The 22,561-nt window shown below is 46.1% G+C and overlaps 1 protein-coding gene across 1 annotated transcript in view; it reads left to right on the top strand.

Moving 5' to 3' along the window:
• Positions 1-8,808: 8,808 nt before the first annotated feature.
• The window catches only part of SNCA (synuclein alpha), a 101,420-nt gene continuing 87,667 nt past the window's right edge, over positions 8,809-22,561 (top strand). The window contains exons 1-3 of the mRNA XM_038399591.2: positions 8,809-9,259; positions 14,444-14,589; positions 21,683-21,724. Coding sequence (XP_038255519.1) covers positions 14,469-14,589; positions 21,683-21,724 — 163 coding nt within the window. The 5' untranslated portion in view covers positions 8,809-9,259; positions 14,444-14,468. The remainder of the gene's footprint in view (positions 9,260-14,443; positions 14,590-21,682; positions 21,725-22,561) is intronic.

Raw genomic sequence — 22,561 nt, 5'->3', positions numbered from 1 at the left:
CCCCATGAGTTTATACTGCACCTGCCTGGGGCTCTAGGGGTGTTACCTCACTACAAGTAATAGACTAGAAACTAACCTTAAACAGGAGTGAAACTGACACTTTCAAGTCACTTTCACAGTATTGCCAATCCCAAATGTTCAAAAATCATGAATCAGGCTCACCAAAAATCAGGAAATTGGCTTTAAAATAATGAGATTATGTAAAAATAACAGATTTGGGGTTCTTTTTATTTGCCATCTGCTTTTTGAGCCTTTAGAGTGGACTGGGGTCACATTTTGAAGCTTTCTCTAAAGCCATGAGGACTAGAAACTTCATTTTTCTTTAAGAATGAAGGCTGAAATGGTCACATATCCACCTGACTCCAGGAGCTCGGGCTTTAAGGAAAACAATAATCATGAGACTCATGACAAATCATGAGAGTTGGCAACACTGCTTTCACTTCTGTTTAAAGGCTAGTTACTTTCCAGAAGGCTCTTAAACACAACACTAAAGTAATTGAGCTGCAGTTCTCACAGGAGAATATTTAAAATGAAACACCAAGAAAATTCTATATTTTAAAGCTGAGAAAAAAATGGAGACTTCTGAGGCATATCAGGGTCAGGAAAGGGAAAAAAAACAAGCACAGGAGCTCTAGGCAGCTCTTCCTCTAGAAAGTAAGTTGGAGGGTCAAATCTTGTAGTCATTAATCAAGTAAAACTTCTATTGCCATCAGTGCTTCTACTCATAGATTAAACATCACAGTGAACATGTGATAACGTGGGGTCAATAACTATACACTTCATACTTACATATCTGAGCTATCTTATCCAGAGTTACATGTCTTATATGCATTGGCTCAGGGCCTGGATTTTCTGGCATATTCTGAACAGTGCTGAGCACACAGATGGCGCCCAGTGAATCATGCAAATCATGACAATAACTGTCGACTTTATATGGACCCTGTGGATGCAGTTTCTGTTCTTTGTTCTGGAATTGGCCTGGATACAGCCGAGACCCTAAGAATCTGAGGCATAAACACATCTGATACTCATACAACACTTTCTCATTCCTTCCTTTTCTCAAACTCAGAACAAAAAATGACTGAACAAAATGGTTTTCACTTAAAATGTAATATTGCACAGCAGGTTTTCAGTTAAAATGTAAAATCGCACAGCAGGCATTGCTTTACAACCCAGCATGGGGCAGAACATTCCACCCCTTGGGAGTTAAGTGATCACCTCTCCTCTGACTCTCATTTTCCAGCCTTCCTAACCTCTGCGCTGCTTTTCATGCTGTCAGTCATGACATCCATCCTGGGACCATTTGCTGGAGTCTCAGAGATCTGGCCACCTTGGTTTTGCTCCCATCAATCAGAGTCCCCTTTTTTTGCAGCATGCAGGCCGGTCTGCTGGATAAGGCACTAGCCCAGAAAGACCTGGCTTCTACTCCCCACCCCCATGGACTTCCTGTCTGATGCCAGGCCAGAGCTTTAAGGACAGAATTTCAGAGGTTTTTAGGCACCCAAAGATGCAGCTAGATATCTAGTGGGGTTTACAGAGCACCAAACCTTCTAAGTGCATTTGAAAATCTCACTAGGTGCCTAAATACCTTTGAAAATCTGGCCTTTAGTCTGTGAGTGCCTCAATGCCCCACCTGTACAATGTGGATAACAGCACGGCTTTACCTCACTGAGGGACTAGGAGGAGAAATAGATTAGACATTGCAAGGTTCAGCCTCAGATACCATGGTGATGGGGCCACATAAGTACCACAGGTAAAGTGGGACCTTCTCTGTACACTGCTAGTCCTTCCCTGGGTTTGACCCCTTCTTTTCACCTATGCCCCCAATCTCCCCCTTTCCTGAATGTAACCTTGGCTCAGTGCTTTGCTGTGTTTTTTCTGAGTCCCCTGTGTTCTCTCTAAAATAACTCCTCCTCCCTCTCCCACCTCCACAGAGGGATTCCTCTTTTACAGGCTAAACTTCCATATCCTTAATTTAATCATCAGACCTTTCTTATCTTAATCACCCTGCCTCTGTTTGTAAACAAAATACTGATTTCCTCTGCAGAACTCACATTTCACACTAATGCTGGAGACAGGAAGCAGGGGGGTTTGGATAGGGGATGGGGTCCCAGAAGGGGACAGTTAGGGACAGGGGTCCCAGGAGAGGGGCTGTCAGGGGACAAGGAGTAGGGCAGGGGGCTGGATGGATTGGGGACCTGTCAGGGGTGTGGAGAGGGTCAGGGAAGACAGGGGACAGGGGGGTTGGATAGGGGGTGAGGTCCTAGGGGGGTGCTTAGGGGCAGGGGGTCCTGGGAGGGGGTGGTCAGGGGACAAGGAGTGGGGGGGTTGGATGGGTCGGGGGTTCTGAGGGGAGCAGTCAGGGGCTGGGAAGTGGGAGGGGGCAGATGGGGGTGGGGGCCTGGCTGTTTGTAGAGGCACAGCCCTCCATACCATTTTGCAACCCCGATGTGGCCCTCAGGCCAAAAAGTTTGCCCACCCCTGATTTAAACAATTCTAGCTCTCATATTTATCACTGGTGGTGATTCTGGGAAACTGGAGTGTTTAAGGTAATTGCTTGTGTGACCTGTAGTTAGCCAGTGGGGTAAAACCAAAGTCCTCTCTGTCTGGCTGGTTTGGTTTGCCTTAGAGGTGGAAAAACCCCAGGCTTGGGCTGTAACTGCCCTGCTTTAAGCAATGTGTCCTGAATTGGCACTCTCAGTTGGATCCCACTAGAACCAGCATCGTTACAGCTGTGCTGTAGTTAAGAGTTCCACCTAGGAGCTTGCACACCTCTTGTATGAAACTTGGGGGAGAGGGGCTCCTGCCCTTCCCTCCCCCCTGCAATAGCCCCCTCCCCCTGAAAAAAAGGCATTTCTTCTGACAGTTACTACATCAGCTCTATAGCATATGGGGACCCCCAGTTCTTTCCAGCTGTTTCATGTCATTAGAGTCACAAAACATCTGGTGCAGCATATGAGGAGCTAGCCCTTGGTCCTAACCAAATACCTCACAAGGTCTTCCTTCCTGATATGCCTAGACTCTAATATGGCTCCGGAGTCTTCAGCCAACCAAAGGCTCAGTGCTAAAGTGTTTGAGAATGATTAACCCTAATGACTATGGCCCAAATTCTCTGCTGAGTAGATTAGGGTAGCTCTACTCACTACAACAATTTGGCCTTATATGTACAGTTTTGGAAGAAGGTGGTTACAAAAAGACTGTCCAGGGTTCATACAAATTATGATAAAATGGGGCAGATTGAGCTGCTTTGGGGAAGGTGATAATGGATGACCTATTGTCTTGGTTATTAAGGGACAGGTGTTTAGAAAAGACAATGAAAATGTTTTAAAGTGCTGACCAACAATGGGAAAGGGGTAGACTTGATCATTGGGATACAGACTGATTTGGCAGCAAGAGACATCGTTTTAGGCTTAGCCATGTGTCACTTTCTGGGGTAAAATCCAGACCAGCGAGGAGTTGTCACTACCTGCGCTGTAATCGTGGGGCCTTAAATGCTCTGCTATCGGGGCTTACAGCCTGGACACCAACAGCCAGCAGCAACAGACACACTGAATCCCTGTTTGTTAAGCAGTTCTAATGCAGCAAATTTGATTCCAGCCATCCGATTGTTACACCCCAGCCACACTCTGGTATCCAGCAACTTGGGTTACACCTAGAAAAATGGCACAAACAAATCCCCATCCTGAGTTTTCCTAAAACTGTGTGTTTTGCAATATCCAGCCCTTAACACTGGATTAGTCAGAGGAATAATACAGTTCCTTTGAAGAGACAGAATGCATAGTTTATCACTTTAACTGGAATTAACCACTTCAATTCAAACACAGCAGAGGGCTGGTTTAGATGAAAAGTAAAACAAGTTTGTTAATGAAAGGATTTGCTATGAAGTAGAACAAATAAAGTTAGAAAGGATTACAAACAAACAGAAGTTAAAACATGCTTTCTAAAGCTAAAACTTTAACAAGCTTTATCTCTGTATCAGATAAGATTCTTGCTATGCTTTCTTCTAGCACTATGGCTGACCGCCTATCTGGTCAGGAGCTCTATTTATCCAAAGACAAAATGCTCAGTTTCTGTGTCTTCTTGGGCGAAAGATAACTCAGGTTCTTTTCTCCTCTCTTTTATAGTCCAGTGAACCTTTGAAATAGATTCTTCTGAAGGCTGCTGTCCAAAATGAAGTTCATTCAAACTGTGAGAAAAAAGACATGAAGTCTGATAGGAAAGGAAGTTCTATGGCAGTTTCTTCCACCACTGCCATTTGCTAAAATGCAAATTGATGGCCACTTGACATGTGATTGCTAATCAGCTCTGATGATACCTGGAGGCATTGACTAGTCCTTTGTGTTGGAGAAACCTGTTTACCCACTCTCCACACTTGTCTGGTAAATACATTTTAATTCCATGTTTCCTTCATAGCTGCATGGTCCCTTAGGCATTTATCATACATACACCATGGAAGAATATGAATGATGAGCATGTTATTAGTTTTCCAGTGATACTTTACATGACACTTATCAGATACAGATTATGATATTAATGAATTGGAATACAATGAACTGGTCAAGCCAGCTGAAACTGGCTACCAGATACCAGCAAGCCTCTTGCATTGCTGTGCTGGTAGGGTCACAGCTTGCTGTAGGTAATATTTCCATACTCCATAAAGCAAGTCTTGTGCATCCTATTGGTCTTATCGGAAATCCTGGGAGGTGAGCGGGCACAAGCCCACCCACATCTAAAGGCCCCTCCCCCAGCCTTGCGGAAGGGACCACTGGACTGGGGAACCAACTGAATTCGGGGGACAACTAATGAGTAACAGGGTCAAGAGTGAAGGTGTGTATCCTATTGGTGATTGTAGTGTCCTGCTGGATGCGATTATATCCAATTATGTCTTATTTTGTTCTGTTTCTCAAAAGTTTACCAATAAAACTTGCTTGTATTTACCAATAAAACTTGCTCCCTGCTCTGAGAGAGGGAGATTGCAGGGGTGAAGAATTGCTGTTAAGGTCATCTTTTGAGGGTCAAAAACTGAAGAGTGATGTCTGGGGAGCGGGGACCCCTTGCAGAGGCGGTAACAGCATCCAGTCAAGGGCACCAGAGGTTTCAATCTGTTCATCAGATGTTCTTTCTCAGAAAATATAGGAAGTGTCTGTTAGCTACTGTTCAGTGTCTGTTTGATTATTATACTGAAAGATATGGTCCCTGAAGAATAAACATAGCTTAAGTTACATGATTAGAATTGTTCTTGAAAATTAATAAACTTGTCAGAGTGGCTGACTTAAGGGAAGTTGGGGCCAGTCTACCTATGACAGGGTTTGTTAAGGAGGACAAGCCCACCTATAAGTAACTAACTGCCCAGGTGGCTGGTTGGCAGCTACTGACTAACAAGCACCTGAACCTGATAAAGGCTACCAGAACTCAGCTGAAAAACAGTGTTTCCAGGGAAAGGAATTGAGTGGGGACCTTTCAGGTACTTTTAAGAGTTGCAGGTTATGAGGAGTTGTGTGTTGCTGGGCGAAGAGCTGAAGTTAGCAAGCATCCCCTGGCTCTATTGAAGGAAATTAAGATCAAGACTACCTTCTAGGTAAAGGGTCTGAATGTAGGACTGATAGACTTAAATGGAGTCTGCTTCCCTGCTGAGAAGCCTAGGTGAAAGTCTTTCTTGGGTTTCTTTTGAACTTTCTGTTAATAAATCAGCCCCTTGGAAGGGAGATACTGTTTGGTGAATTTACTGGTGAGCCAACTGAGAAAATTGTTATGGTGCATCTACTGTGCCATACCTCTCCACAAGAGAGTGCATGGGGATGGCAAATACTTTTTACAACAAATGTGCATCTCTTTAGAATGTTAGAAATAATTCATTTGGTCAAATCCTCCATTGAGGCCTGTTCCAATAATGTGCTGTGTATGGACAGGCCCCTCTGTGAGCCTAAAGCCCCATTAAAGTTGCTGGATTTCGGCATGAGAACAAGTCTAGACTTGCATAGAACTAATTGTGTGATGCTGGTAAAAAGAATTTCTGTAGAACAAGTACAAAAAACAGTTCTTAAGTCTCTGATGTCTGAATACTTGAAATTCAAGCGAGAGTTAAAACAGGCATCAAAATCAGCTGCTAATCCTACCATATCTTGTTTAATAGGAATAACACAAGCAGACTCTTATTTGTCTTTCACTTCTTTATAATTGTCTGTCTGTTTCCCAGGACAGTTAACCTGGCTTTCTGTGCAGTCTCTGTAACCCATCCATTTTCCATTGATCTGGAACCTAGCGGGATCTCTCTAGATCTTGGTTAATTCTCTTTCACCGTAAGAGAAGCTGTTCTCACTGCTACAGAGGTGAAGGCCTAATAACATCTAAAATATAACAAAATCCTTCATAGTCCTGATTTCTTCTACGTGAAAAGTAATCCTTTGTGTGGTTTATATGTATAAAAGTACCTTGGTGTGTGTGAACATAAAGGTTTATATAATACTGATAGCAGCATGTCATTGCCGTAGTACAACAGAGTCAAGTGACACAATTGAACAACATGTTAATATTTCTTGAAACCACTTTAATGTGGGTCTTAGATGAAGGATTTCACTGGGCAAATAAATCCTGTGTGCTGGGAAACTAATCTTTTACGATGCTTCTGCCCGTTCTTTTCAAAGGAGATTTAGGAACCTAAATACCATTCACTTTCATTGAGGCACATAACTATGCAAATAGGTGCCTAAATCCTATTGATTTCAAAGGTTTATTGAGGGTGGGTTTTTTTTTTTTTTAAATTCAGTGTGTCACTGCTGATGCTCTTCAAATTGTCCAGAAAGAACTGGAACATATAAGCAACACAACCCTATAAAATTATGTTTTCATTCTACTGGATATACTTTCTCTTGTATTCAGCAATGAAAAGGAAATAAAACTGCTTGTCTTAATTCTTTAGGCTTAAATTACATAAAAGAAGCTAGAATCTGATCACCAGGAATCCTGCTATCCCACTCTTGCAATAAAACAGCACAAATCCTTACCTGTTGACACATCCCCTCTAACGTGTGACAAATAAATTACAGCTATGATCCTCTCTCCGCAGCAGCAGGAGGGAAGGCCTAGTATCCCCCACAAGACGCCTTCCCTTTCAAGTATAATTGTACAGTACTGGCAAGTGAGATGAAACACCTTTATGTAATGCAATTATTGTTGGGAGGAAGAAGGGAGGAAAAACCTTGTCTTGAAGGCAAGGTTACCTAAGGGAAGAGATTTGTATTCTCAATCAGTCTCCTCTTAGAGGGAGCAATAAACCGGGTTTCTGAGCAACTGACAAAGTTGAAGTCAGTAGGAGGATGAACCAAATGAAAGTTTATCAGACTGTGCAAAGGCATTAGAAGTTCACTCATGCTCTAGGAAGTGCCAGCCTTCTGCCAGCATAATTGTGTGGGGAAGAAACCCTGTTATGGTTTCAGGGACGGAAGACATCTATGTGCTGAGCATTTGGTTCCTGTGCAGGATGGAAGGGGAAGTGTGACATTCCCTGAACTCTAGCTCTCTGCCTCTTCTCCTCCTTCACCCTACTGTCTCCCTCTCCTTTGCTCCAGGCTAGGTGATGCAATAAAAATAAGAGAAAAGCTGGTGCTTGGGGGATCCTGCTGACTTTTGGCCTCCTGTGAGATCAAATTTTATTATCAAATTAGAGAACAAGCCTGATTATTCCAACTTCACTGCAAAAATGTCTAGTGCATCAGGCCCTGGATTTTTTTTAGTGAGGAAGGAGAGTTGTCTTATTTTCTATTAATGCCGTATAATTAGGGAGGATGGCGGGGGATACCATGATGGCCAAAAATTGAAAGACTCTGGTAGGATCAAGGTGCCAGATCTAGGTTTTTGCAACATTCATGTTTTGGGGTATAGATTTTTTTTTTGCGGGGCTGGGGGGGGAGAGTGAGTTCAGTAGGAACAAGTAAACTTCAACTTAAAAGTTTACATAAGAACAGCCATACTGGGTCAGACCAAAGGTCCATCTAATCCAGTATCCTATCTTCCATGAATTTATATAGTTTGTTTTTTGAACCCTGTTACTGTCTTGGCCTTCACAACATCTTCTGGCAAAGAGTTCCACAGGTTGACTGTGCATTGTGTGAAGAAATACTTCCTTTTGTTTGTTTTAAACCTGCCTGTTTTCAAAAATGAATTAGGCACTTGGAAGTTTAACTCCCATAGAAAGGCAATGGGACTTAGGCTCCTATGTGACTTAGGGACCATTTTCCAAAGGCATTTAGGTGCTTAAAAATGCAGATAGGCAGTTTTCAAAATCTTGCTAGTCACCTAACTCCCAACTCTAGGAACCTTTGTAAACCCTACCAGTGGCCTAGCTGCAACTGTGGATGCTAAAATGCCTTTGAAAGTTTGGCCCTGGGGCACTTTGGAAAATTTTACTGCTATTCTCTTTTCATAGTCAAATTGGGGGCTTAAAGATGAAGATCAGTAGGATCCACCTTTCCCTTTTATCCCTTGAGTATCTTGCATGGTCTTAATGTGTGTGAATTTAAATAAAAATGCCCCTGCCACCATGGATTTCTTATGGACCCAGCTTTAATGTTGCTAATGAATGGGGGGGGGGAGGTGGGTGGAAAAGCTAATGATTGCCTGCACCATGCCAGGCCCCTGCCCTCCGCAGCAGTGAGGGCACGGGGAAATATTATCTCTCCCCCCGTCTCTGGGGGTATGTCTACATGGCAGCAAGGAGCCAGCCGCTCCCGGGAGTAGGCAAAACTGGGGCTAAAAATAGCTGTGCGGAGGAAACTCTCCACTGCCAATCCCATTAGCAGTCCCAAGGCGCGCGGGTGCTGAAGCCATAGCGCTGCCCCCCTCTTCTCGCCCCACGTCAGGCTAAGGAGGGGTTGGTGGGCGGGAGTGGATCTGGCGAAGGTTTCCTGCCCCAAGGATGGGCGCGTGGGGCCGGCTCTCTCCTCCCCCCGGCAAATCAGCCCGCGAGGGTGGGGAAGGAGGGAGAGGGGCTTGCTTCGCCCGCTGAAAGTGGATGAACCTCCCTCCCCCGCTCTCCTCCCCCCCGCCCCTCACCACCCCCATCCCCTTCTCTTCCTCGCTCTCCGCGTGTGGAGCTGGCACCGGGGTGCGCTAGAGGCTGGACTCCCGCCTCTCCGCCGCCTGCTTTGTCGGGGATGTTCTGAACAGCGGGGCGCTGCCCCGGGGACTCTCCGCTGTGCGCCCCTCGCCTCCCCTGGGGGCCGCTTTTAACACATTTGCGGATTGAAGACCCCGGCCGGCGGTAAGTGACCTGGCCGGGGCTGCGCTGCTTCTCCTCCCGCGGGGCATGGAGCGCGCGCGGCGGGAGCTCCAGGGTTGTCTCCCGGGGGACCAGGCTGGGGGAGACTTCCCGACGCGGGGTTTTTTTTTGGGGGGGGGGGGGTGTAGTTTGGGCGAAGTGGAAAAAGCTTTATGTTGAAGCCTGGATGCGGGGCTGCTCGTGTGGGGGGTGGATCTGTACGTGCCTATCCCCGCAGAGTGTGATTTTCTGGGTGGGGGTGGGGGGGACCCATATAGACCCAGTATATGCCATTAGCCTTCTTGGCAACAAGGGCACACTGTTGACTTACAACCAGCTTCTCCTCCACTGTCACCCCCAGGTCCTTTTCTGCGGAACGGCTGCCGAGCCACTGGGTCCCTAGTCTGTAGCCGTGCATGGGATTCTTCCGTCCTAAGGGCAGGACTCTGCACTTGTCCTTGTTGAACCTCATCATTTGACTCAGTCCTCTAATTTGTCTAGGTCTAGAGACAGGATGGTAGGGCTATACGGCCAGGGTGATCCTGGCCCCCTGCCCGGTCACTGTGTGACCCGGGCTATATGTGCCGGTGTGATCCTGGCGCCCCGCCCGGTCACTGTGTGACCCGGGCTATATGTGCCGATGTGATCCTGGCCCCCCGCCCGGTCTCTGTGTGACCCGGGCTATATGTGCCGGTGTGATCCTGGCCCCCTGCCCGTCTCTGTGTGACCCGGGCTATATGTGCCGGTGTGATCCTGGCCCCCTGCCCGTCTCTGTGTGACCCGGACTATATGTGCCGGTGTGATCCTGGCCCCCTGCCCGGTCTCTGTGTGACCCGGGCTATATGTGCCGGTGTGATCCTGGCCCCCTGCCCGTCTCTGTGTGACCCGGGCTATATGTGCCGCTGTGATCCTGGCCCCCTGCCCGTCTCTGTGTGACCCGGACTATATGTGCCGGTGTGATCCTGGCCCCCTGCCCGTCTCTGTGTGACCCGGGCTATATGTGCCGGTGTGATCCTGGCCCCCTGCCCGTCTCTGTGTGGCCCGGGCTATATGTGCCGGTGTGATCCTGGCGCCCCGCCCGGTCACTGTGTGACCCGGGCTATATGTGCCGGTGTGATCCTGGCCCCCCGCCCGGTCTCTGTGTGACCCGGGCTATATGTGCCGGTGTGATCCTGGCGCCCCGCCCGGTCACTGTGTGACCCGGGCTATATGTGCCGGTGTGATCCTGGCCCCCTGCCCGTCTCTGTGTGACCCGGGCTATATGTGCCGGTGTGATCCTGGCCCCCCGCCCGGTCTCTGTGTGGCCCGGGCTATATGTGCCGGTGTGATCCTGGCGCCCCGCCCGGTCACTGTGTGACCCGGGCTATATGTGCCGGTGTGATCCTGGCCCCCTGCCCGTCTCTGTGTGACCCGGGCTATATGTGCCGGTGTGATCCTGGCCCCCTGCCCGTCTCTGTGTGACCCGGGCTATATGTGCCGGTGTGATCCTGGCCCCCTGCCCGTCTCTGTGTGACCCGGGCTATATGTGCCGGTGTGATCCTGGCCCCCTGCCCGTCTCTGTGTGACCCGGGCTATATGTGCCGGTGTGATCCTGGCGCCCCGCCCGGTCACTGTGTGGCCCGGGCTATATGTGCCGGTGTGATCCTGGCGCCCCGCCCGGTCACTGTGTGGCCCGGGCTATATGTGCCGGTGTGATCCTGGCGCCCCGCCCGGTCACTGTGTGGCCCGGGCTATATGTGCCGGTGTGATCCTGGCGCCCCGCCCGGTCACTGTGTGACCCGGGCTATATGTGCCGGTGTGATCCTGGCCCCCTGCCCGTCTCTGTGTGACCCGGGCTATATGTGCCGATGTGATCCTGGCCCCCTGCCCGGTCTCTGTGTGGCCCGGGCTATATGTGCCGGTGTGATCCTGGCCCCCTGCCCGGTCTCTGTGTGACCCGGGCTATATGTGCCGGTGTGATCCTGGGCCCGCCCGTCTCTGTGTGACCCGGACTATATGTGCCGGTGTGATCCTGGCGCCCCGCCCGTCTCTGTGTGACCCGGGCTATATGTGCCGGTGTGATCCTGGGCCCGCCCGTCTCTGTGTGACCCGGGCTATATGTGCCGGTGTGATCCTGGCCCCCCGCCCGTCTCTGTGTGACCCGGACTATATGTGCCGGTGTGATCCTGGCCCCCCGCCCGGTCTCTGTGTGGCCCGGACTATATGTGCCGGTGTGATCCTGGCCCCCCGCCCGGTCTCTGTGTGACCCGGGCTATACGGCCAGGGTGATCCTGGCCCCCTGCCCGTCTCTGTGTGACCCGGGCTATATGTGCCGATGTGATCCTGGCCCCCTGCCCGGTCTCTGTGTGACCCGGGCTATACGGCCAGGGTGATCCTGGCCCCCTGCCCGTCTCTGTGTGACCCGGGCTATATGTGCCGATGTGATCCTGGCCCCCTGCCCGGTCTCTGTGTGACCCGGGCTATACGGCCAGGGTGATCCTGGCCCCCTGCCCGTCTCTGTGTGACCCGGGCTATATGTGCCGATGTGATCCTGGCCCCCTGCCCGGTCTCTGTGTGGCCCGGGCTATATGTGCCGGTGTGATCCTGGCCCCCTGCCCGGTCTCTGTGTGGCCCGGGCTATACGGCCAGGGTGATCCTGGCGCCCCGCCCGGTCTCTGTGTGACCCGGGCTATATGTGCCGGTGTGATCCTGGCCCCTGCCCGGTCTCTGTGTGACCCGGGCTATATGTGCCGGTGTGATCCTGGCCCCCCGCCCGGTCTCTGTGTGACCCGGACTATATGTGCCGGTGTGATCCTGGCGCCCCGCCCGTCTCTGTGTGACCCGGGCTATATGTGCCGGTGTGATCCTGGGCCCGCCCGTCTCTGTGTGACCCGGGCTATATGTGGCGGTGTGATCCTGGCCCCCCTCCCGGTCTCTGTGTGACCCGGGCTATATGTGCCGGTGTGATCCTGGGCCCGCCCGTCTCTGTGTGACCCGGGCTATATGTGGCGGTGTGATCCTGGCCCCCCTCCCGGTCTCTGTGTGACCCGGGCTATATGTGCCGGTGTGATCCTGGGCCCGCCCGTCTCTGTGTGACCCGGACTATATGTGGCGGTGTGATCCTGGCCCCCTGCCCGGTCTCTGTGTGACCCGGGCTATATGTGCCGGTGTGATCCTGGGCCCGCCCGTCTCTGTGTGACCCGGACTATATGTGGCGGTGTGATCCTGGCCCCCCTCCCGGTCTCTGTGTGACCCGGGCTATATGTGCCGGTGTGATCCTGGCCCCGCTGGGCGGCTGGGTCCGTATGTGCTTGTCCCCAGGCAGGTTGCAGGATGGAGACGCCGCTCCTTCGGCCTGGGGGGCAGTGCGGGGCCTTCCTCCCCACTTGCTTGTGGGTTCGCTCGGGGGTGGCGCTGCCCCAAGGCGGGGCTTTGCCGTGGATTCCAGCAGGAGCCTCCCTCCTTTCCCACACCCAGCATGGGTGTTGCACAAACTTTCTTTTATCCTTCCGCTTCGTCCCTCCTCCGCATCAAGCATCTTCACCAGGGAGGCAATTATGGTCCAATAGTGCAACTCTCGGGGGACGGGGGGATAAGCGACTGAAGACATTGTCGTCTGAACAGTCATGGCACAAGTGCACAGAGAGGCCTCGTCCCTCCTCTCTCTGCTCCGGGTAATTTCCTCTAGGACAGTGTCCAGGTAGCTGCATCCTTCTGGGGGAGGGCGGGTCTTGTAAAACGGAATTGGAGATTTCCCTTGCGGATGAGGGTAGGTGCCAAGTCTGGTTAGATCTTGCCTCACCCTAGAGCTCCCAGAGAGGTTGTCTGACAGGCAGGGAGAGAGAGAGAGGTCTCCTGCATTTAAACTGACATTCCTATTTACAGCAATGTGAAAGCTGTTCTCTTTCTGTGGACGACAGATTTTGCAGTGTGTGTTAATGAGACACAAATCTCGCTCGTATTTTTTTTATTTTCGCATTTAAATGATCACAAGTTGGTAGTGGTGGCTACAGATGTTTCTTTAGACCTTCTGCTCAGCAACGCAAGAAAAAGGGAGGTACAGGCATCAGTAGTTTCTTATTCTGTATGGAGGTGGAGAAATAAATGATCCAGAGTTAATTTGTTAAAGGGACATTTCTAGGGGTTTTGTTTGTTTGTTTGTTTGTTTAAGGACTTAAATGAAGGTCCTGGTCCCACACCTGGTGCTGAAACCACCTGCCAATGTTTGTGGCTTTACAATCACATTTTCCTTTAACAGATTATTATAAATGGCTTTTTCACCTCTTCTGCCACACAAAAGACCCACACAAATAACAGGGGGAATGGACTATGGCAGGGGGGAAAGAGAAACTGACTACAGCAAAATGCTGTCAGATGCACTAAGCAAGAATACAGGGAAAATAGATTTTTTTTCTAATCTCTTTCAGTTCATAGATTCTAAGGCTAGAAGGGACCACTATGAATATAGGGATATAATATAATTATAATAGGGGTTACTTGTACCAATAGTAGGTTAACAATTTTCAGAGAGAGGTGTGACTTTTGTTTTGTTTTGTTTAGTTTTTAATTTGATGGTGTGTTTTTAATCACACTCGTGGCTCTGAGTGAGGAGATGTGGAGGAATATCATCTAACCAAAGAGCTAAATCCTGCAGTCCTTCGAACAAAACTCCCATTCACTTCAATAGGAATTGTGTCTCAGTCAAGAATCAAGGGTTCTAGAAAAAAACAGTTAAGTCAACCAGTGCACCTCCCTGTCAGAAATGGATTATTATCTACAGGGAATTGAAACCTCTTCGTTTATATGGCTTTTTTTTTAAAGGCTAAGGTTGTCCTACTTGGTTTGTGAGAGTACTGCATAAACCTGATGTGTGTCCGTAACACTGTTAAAACTTGTTTGTGTAGTAGAATGTAAGAAAAGTGAAAATATGAAGGCTGTTTGCAGAATTGCACTTATTGCTGTATGCACTTGTTGAACCACTTTTATTCTGCATGAAATATTGAATGCTTCTATGGCCAGATACAAATTATATATATATATATATATATATATATATATATATATATATATATATATATATATATATGGCTGAAGATATATAATATGTGGGTATAGATGATAGAATCTTTGTATAAATAAGGTTCCAGTCAGAGTTTGAACAGTCTGAAAAATATTTTCTTATTCAAAATGTTTCTGATTTTTCCCTAGTGCTGTGTAAAGAAAATCTTTAGCCATGGATGTATTCATGAAAGGGCTTTCCAAGGCTAAAGAGGGAGTTGTGGCAGCAGCAGAAAAAACCAAACAGGGTGTGGCAGAAGCAGCAGGAAAGACGAAAGAGGGCGTTCTCTATGTAGGTAGGTGGGCAATAGAAAACCAATTGCTATTAACCTGTTTGCTTCTGTTTGCAGAACTGAATGATCAGTGAAAAGATGAGGATCCAGGGTTACCTTGTTATAAGCATAGAGTAACTCAATAATAAAGCTACAGCAATGGAAATGTGATCAGAGTTGAGTCCTAAGTTGGAAGTAAAACCTTTATAAAGATGGACAATGATTCTTGCTAAAGTCCATTGGTGTGTCATTGCATTGTTGATAGCCACCTGTTGTTTTAGCATGGTGCTAAAACCATAGATACCATACCTTAGGAGATCTGTGCCTTAAATTGCACTGTACTGTAGGAGACATGTACAAAAATAAATGTCCAAGAGCCCTAAAAGTTTAAGGGCACACAGGCTGGTACAGTAATTAACAATATACAAAGACTGAGTGACAGGTGGCTTTATAATCAGAATGCTACTGAATATATGGATTTTAAGGAGTTTTATTTTAAAGAAAAAGTCAGTTAATTTAGCAATTTATCCAACCCTACCCTTCCTCACTGTATAAAGCAAAGACGATTCAGTAGTTGGAAGGGAATATAATCAGTTGTTTTTCAAGATTTTAAATAAAGATTCCTGATATTCAGCATTCTGTGTACAAGCATCTCATTCCCTTACTTCCCTTGACTGAGTTTTCTCTAATGGTTACTTGTTACATTATAAGGCCATAGCACCTTCCTTCCATGGATCATGAAAGAATGAGCACAGAAACCCTTTGACAGAGGAATTATTAAACCCATCTTATAAATGGGAAAACTGAGACAAGGAGAGGTTAAGTGACTTGCCCATGTCACACAGGGAGCCTGTGCAGAGCTAGGAATAGAATTCACATTTCAAATTCCTGTCCAATGCTTTAACAACAGGATCATCCTCGTTGCTTAGCAGGTTCCAAGCTTTAGAGAACTGTGTCTTCCAAACGCTGTGATGAAAAATTCATAGGAAAGAACCTGTAAAACACATGGTGATTAAATGGTTGGTTAGTTAAAAGAAACAAAGGAAGAAACAGAGGCATAAGTTAAATTAGGTCATGGAAAAATGTGAACGAAATAATATATTCCTTTCAGTATATTCCTTCTGTTTTTTCATGGTTTTATAGGTAAATACTGGTATGGATGCTATGTGTACCTAGGGAGATGTGCACGGATTTCAGAGGATGGTTGAAAACTGGAATAATTTCCTTGCTATGAAGTATTGGGTTTGCCAGACACCCCTTTTTTTTTGTTTTCCTGAATCCCAATACCCTTCCAGGTTAGCATTAGTTTTTAACAAATTATATCTGCTCCAGATACATTAGACTACACATTTTAGCCCATCTTGAACATTCTTTTCCAGTTAAGCCATAGCAAATTCCATTTAACACAGGAAGCAGTGATTTTGCAAACTAAATGTGAAATGAATATATCTTTCAATGTTTGTAGGCATTTTTGCACAATTATCAGAATATCTTTCAGTATTTCATTGTCTATTATTAGTTTTCAGTGGTGTATGTTTTATTTCCTTGTAGATCAGGATAGCTCTTCTGTGATTTCTTTTTATTAGGTATGCTCATAAAGTGTATGCTGAGTTAATCTCCATGCCTTTTCCATTTGCTGTGATACTAGGAATGCTAAAACCCAGTCCTGCTTCCAGTGAAATCAATGGCAAAATTCCCATGGTCTTCAATATGTTTAGATTGTGAATTGTTTGGGGGTAGGGTCTGTATACTAATAATTAATAATAGTGCAGGAGTGATCCCACACTGAACTGATTTCTTTCATAAAGGAAACATAAACATATATATATAGTTTCACTATAACAGGAAAGGAGCTACTGGCAAAAGATCCACTTTCCTTCATCCTAGGAGTGATGACAGCTAGTGTGTATTGCCTCTGGAAGTTCTTCTTCCCTAGCTGGAATTGTAGTTAAAAATGTCACGTGATCTAGGTTGGCCTAATTCTCTTTCATGCCCTGATGTAAAAAAGGAAGCCAGGTATTCCTCTTTTTACCTCCCCAGCACAGGGCAATGGTAACTTCTCTTTTCTCCTGCTCAGACAGAACAGAGGAGGAGGAGGAGAATGTACTTAGGAATTTAGCCAGTGGAACCCATTTATAATGGAGTGAAATGCATTGAAGCAGTTGAGGATTTTTACTCCACATGGCTGTATGTAGAGTTGCAGCTATAACTGGGTGCATTACAAGTGGGTTCTGTCATGCTAGGGTTGACACCTTCCCGAAAAGAGCCTATTGAGACCAGAATTGAGAGCGTCTTGATAGTAATTTTTAAATTTCAGCAGTCAATTAGTCAATGACTCTTTGCCATCAGTTCTTGGGGAGGGATTAATGAGAAGCTAAAGTCTTCCTGTCCAAATTACTACTACCTATTATTCAGAGCATAGTAAAAAAATATCTAGTGCAAAAAAAGATGGTAAGAGAATCCCATGGAAAAATATCCATTGTCTAGGAAGCAATGGAATCATTGTAATGGTTTAATCTTATAGGGCACAAACGAACATTTCTATCTGTGGGTAAAGGGGTTGTGGAACACTTGAGAAAGTTTGGATTTTATTCTACTTATCTTCATCCTGAATGCTGTTCTCTTCTCCCATTGTTTCTTTCCTCCTTTCTTAGCACCTAATCCAATGTCCATTGCAGTAACTGGAAAGTCCTCCTGGATGGACTTTGGTTTATGCCCTGAGTTAGCTTCTTTCTTACACTCTGTGTTCAGAGTCTTAGCTTATGTGCGTCAGCATAGGTCCAGTGATAGCTACATTGATTCATATCCGCTAAGCATCAGATCCTTCATAGTGAAGGTATAACTTACAAAGGAACCATGCTGATTAGTTGTTACTAAGAGAAGGGGACAGGGGATTCAGCAACTAAGCCTGGATTCTGGTTTCTGTTCTGCCACTGACTTGCTGGATGGCTTGTGCAAGTCACTCAGGCCAGATTGTTTAAACTTGAGTCCCACGGTCTTCATTAGAAATTATGGGTGCTTTGCACGTATGAGTTGAGGAAGCTAAATATGGATTACTTAACCATGTTTATCTTTATGCCAATTTCATTTAAGTGAGTAAGGACTAGATTCTGATTTCAGCGAGACTGTGTGAGGCGTGTGGTACTCTCAAGGCAAGTAAGAGTATTTTAATCTGACTCCGAGTATAGCTTTGATGCTCTGAATCAAGGACTGCAGTCTTCTAATCTGGGTCTCAAACTCTCACTATCTCAGGGAAATGGGATGGCATCTTGTCAGGAGAAGGCGTGTGGCAGAGTGAAGCTTTGTTACTCCAGTTTCTCTGCTGCTGTGTGATCTTGGTGTAGGATAAAGTGCCCCCCTCTGCAGCTTTAACTTACACTGGGCCTGGATAGCTCAGTATCAGGTAGCTGGGATACTCTCCCAGTCAGCTCCCCCTCTCCACTGCACTCAAGCTCTAGTGTTCATATTTGTGTAGATTTGATCTGACCCACAGCAGGTGCACGGCTACAAAACGGTACCTTTCCCATATTGCTTAGATCACAGAAATGCCTCTGCTGCAGCCTTCTCTCAAGACATATGTTGTCTTTCTTTGGCAGTAGAAAGCCTGGTGAGATAGCAAAGAGATTCCAATTCTGTCTGCTGGAATAATGAGCAGCCTAATCCCTGCTAAAGTCCTTGTGGAAACAGTGCGCTATAGGAACACTCAGAAGCAGAAGCAATAATCTCTCCTTCTCTCAAGTGGGGTCATGCTTCCCTGTCCCCAACCAGCAGTTGCTTACAGTGGTGCATACACCACTGCAGAAAGGGCCTTAACCAGCCCTATGGCTGAATGAGGCCCCAATTCAGTGAAGTGCTGAAAATACTTGGCACCGCTAAAGAAGTGCTCAGAAATGAGCGCCTTGCAGGATTGGGTCTCGTAGCCAACACACAAAATAGCTACTTAAGTTTAATAGTGCTGACAAATACTATTGAAATGGGAAGGAAGACTGGTCTCTATTATTTCTTGACTTTTCACCCAATGGTCCAAATTTTGGCTAATGCCTGAAAACAGGAGTAATGTCCACCCCCCTCCTCCTGTGTGGTCACATGAACCATGTATACAGGAAAAGTAGTGTGCACGTGTGCCACTATTCTGCCTGAATTGTGCAATCTGTACAGAGAGGCCATTGTTGAATCAGAGTGTATATGCAGCCCATGTTTCTTGACTGCGAGTTCGTTCTCTTTATCACCCTTCCACAGCTCCTGTCATGCAGGGCATGAGGAGCACCCTTTCTATGATGTTTTGGAGTGGCCAGAATAAAGACAGCCACTTCCCGTCTTATGCTCCCACTACTGGCTGCAACTTTACTTCGGTGAGCCCCTGGGCCTCTCCAGCCAGAATTTGTCCCACAGAATTCAGCCACTGTCCTTACAGGACTGTATTCTGACACTGAGCAAAGCCTAAGAGCAAAGCCTAAGTAAAAGGGAAGCTGTGCTACAACACAGCACAAGTAAGGTGTCACCATGAAGTGTGAAGCCAGGAAAACTGCATAGCTAGCTGGCTACTATCTACTGCCAAGTATGAATTTGCTTATGAAAATCTGTGCTTTGGATGGATCCACTGGCCAAACTCTCATGTGGGCAACAGGCCCACTCTCCATAGACCTGATTCTTTATCTCAGTTATAGTAGTGTAAATCAGGACTAACTACACTGAATTCAGTGGAATTATACCTGTGGGTAATGCTAGTGTAAGTGAGGTAAGAATCAAGATATATATTCCTTTCTGGAGATATCTGCTGTGGAGAATTCCTCTGTGAGGATTTTTTGCTGCTTTACCCCATTTCTCCCTACACCAGCTGAACAGTTGAACATCATAACCATGCTCTTATGTCACTTGAAGGATTTAGCCCATAATAGCTAGGGAGTCAATCCAGCAACGGGCTGAGTGCTCTGGCTCCAATCCAGCAAAGCACTTAAGCACGTGCGCAATTGTAAGCACATGAGTTGTCCTATTGAAGCCAATGAAGTGCTTTGTAGGCCGTTTCTACAAGTCAATGGAATTGCTCGTGTGTTTAAAGTGAAACATGCTTTGCTGGATTGAGGCCAGAGCATGTATGACATGTGGGATTGATCCCTGGTGATTTAAGAGGAATCCTTACACATTGAAAGGACTTCTTCTGCTTTGTTTTTAATCAGATAGCTCAGAAACCTTGCAGTGATACCATCTGGAATGGAGAAGAACATCTTGTGTTTTTCCTTGCACAAATTGAATGAATATAAAGAGGAAAGGACACCATTTCTTCACCCTTTGTTCTGATCATTGGCTATTTACCTAATTTTCAGACAGAGACAATCTTCTCCAAAGTACCCAGGGCAAGTCTGGCATCTTCATTTTCCAGGCTAGAGCATGAAGTCATTTCACATGATACAAAGAAATCATTCATTCGTGCTCTCTCTCTCCCCCCCCCCCCCCATGTTATTTTTATTCTGCTCTTACTCTTTAGTAACAAGGCATTTTCAATGATGTAAAAGTTCATAAATCTGATAGTACAGATAATAAACCCCAGGGTTTTGGTTTAACAAACTGGCACCAGTAAAGTATGAAACATAATGCTGATGGAGACTATGTGCTGTTCTACAATATTTACATTTATATTAGTGTGGTGCCCTAATGTGACAACTCTAAAGAATCACTGACTGTCTCTTTCTTCTAACGCTAAACAAGAAACTTTATTAGAATAAGGAAAACAATGTTAAACCTAATGCTACTTTCTCTCTGCTTCACTGTAGATCTTCTGCCTAGAATTTTCCCTAGAGCCTCTTGTTTGGCTTCCTACTACAGATTTAAATAAACAGTGCACATGCACACTGTTGAAAAGCCCTGTAGGCAAAACAATGTTTGTATACTGAATATGATACATAAAAATTATCCAAATTAATAAAATAATATAGCTAGAAGTCTCTAAATACTAACTCCTTGGAAAAATGTTTTCTTATATAATAGTGTGCATAATAAAGAAACTAAATGCTTTTTAAAATTTAGATCTCAATACTGTCCCTCGAAGACCTAGCCCAATGGCATTATAAAGCTATTACTTTGCCTTCCATGGTATGTATCACATACCCATTCTCTGCACTGTAAATTGCTAAGCATGGTAGGCCAGAGATGGGCTCATCCCCTTCACATGTAGCTAAGTTATAGAATCAGAGAACTAGAAGTCCAGGATGGAAAAAGACATTGAGGGTGGGATTTTCAAAAGTACTTTCAAAAGTAGGTTTATTTTTGCTCCCACTGACTTAAATGGCAGTTTTACCATTGACTCCAGTGGAAAGAGCCCATTTCTTTTCCAATGCAGGATTTTTCCCTAAAGAGCCAGGATGCATTTGCATATGCATCCCAAAATTGGTTTGATATCGTGGCTGCCACATCACACTGTACACTCATGTCCAGTATTATATCTATTCCCTCTAGGCATCTATTAGCATAGCTGCTTTCCAGATTCCACTCTCAGTAAACCATTTGTTTCAGATTACTTCCCACAGAAATATTAGCTTGGAGTTTTCCAAAATGAATTTCATGATCATGTTTCTATTTCTGCTGTGCCCTTTTATATCATTTTCCTGCCCTCACTCTTTGCAGTTCCCCCCAGATTACGACCAGAGTAAAGACTGCAGGATTGGGTTGTAAATCACATATGCTAACCTGGGTCCTGAGGCTACACAGCCTTACACACATGAGTAATTTTATGCATGTGCGACATTAGTTGAACTGCTCACATGAGTGAGGTTATTCATGTGCAAAAGTCTTTGCAGGATTGGGTGCTTATTTAACAAGCTGTTTACTAGAACACCTAACATGGATGCTTCCCCCACTCCACAACTCAAAATGTGGCCACTTATCTTCACCCTTTATTGCTGGTTCTCCAGGTGATCTTCAATCTTTAAGCCATTGCTTATATCAAGCCCAATTTCAATTAATTTTAAGCATCTTACGAGACACTATCACGATTTATTAAAATCGAGCTGTGCTATATTTACTGCTTTCCCATCACTCACTCACTTGTACCAGTATTTGCTAACTGGTATTTCCAATGCTCATAACAATTTCATTCTAAAATGATTTTTGCTTTGTTTAGGTTCCAGGACCAGGGATGGAGTTGTTCATGGTGTCACAACAGGTAAGCACACAAGTACATTATTTCAACTGTCTTTTTATCTAAATCTATGACAAATCAGCCATCTATCTGTTAAATGGGTTCTTCGTCTTTGCACAGCCTCCACCACAGAGATTGACAGCCCTGTTTGGGCAAGTCTCTTTCTCCTTGTGTGGGCAAGGAAGGGCACCAGGTGTTGAATGTGGAAGAGGGTGAAAGGGAGTATATATGGGGTGGAGTAGGATGCTTGTGTATCTGTCAGCAGGACTGAGACCCATGATGCCAGATGATTTGGGGGATGAGGGTGTTGTAAAATGAGTGACAATTGGCCTGGGGGCTGGGATGGAGAGTGCTGATGCTACCTGGGGATTAGGAACTGGGACCAACACAACCAGTGGCAGGGAGCAGAGTATGCAGAAGCTGGTGGTCAGGAGGTCACTCGTATTAGGGATTGTGCAAAGCACATGGGAAGGAAAGGCTGTAGGAAAGTAGGGAGCATTTGAAGCACACAGTAGAGACCAGTGTCGGCAGTCAACGATGGTGGAGTGTTTTAGGCAATGCTGGAGCTGCTGTGATGTACACTTTCACCTTGTGCAGATATTCCAAGGCCCTCACGAGGAGAATACATCTGGGGTCTGTATCACAGATGGCACCTCTGCTTTTTGATCCGAGCCATGCACTCTTTTCTCGTACTGTTCTCAAACCTGAATGAGTCACAGGGTTTGAAACTCTTCCATGGCACTAGAGGGTATGGAACTGGCGGATGGTTCTCTTTGCACCATTTCAATATATGAAGGGATACAGTAGAATTGAACTCATAGGGCCTGATCCAAAGCCTATGAAAATCAATGGAAAGAGTCC

Source organism: Dermochelys coriacea, chromosome 4, assembly GCF_009764565.3.
Source record: "Dermochelys coriacea isolate rDerCor1 chromosome 4, rDerCor1.pri.v4, whole genome shotgun sequence".
NCBI classification, from domain to species: domain Eukaryota; kingdom Metazoa; phylum Chordata; order Testudines; family Dermochelyidae; genus Dermochelys; species Dermochelys coriacea.
Note: the sequence above shows the minus strand (reverse complement) of the source record. Positions and strands in the feature narration are given on the sequence as shown.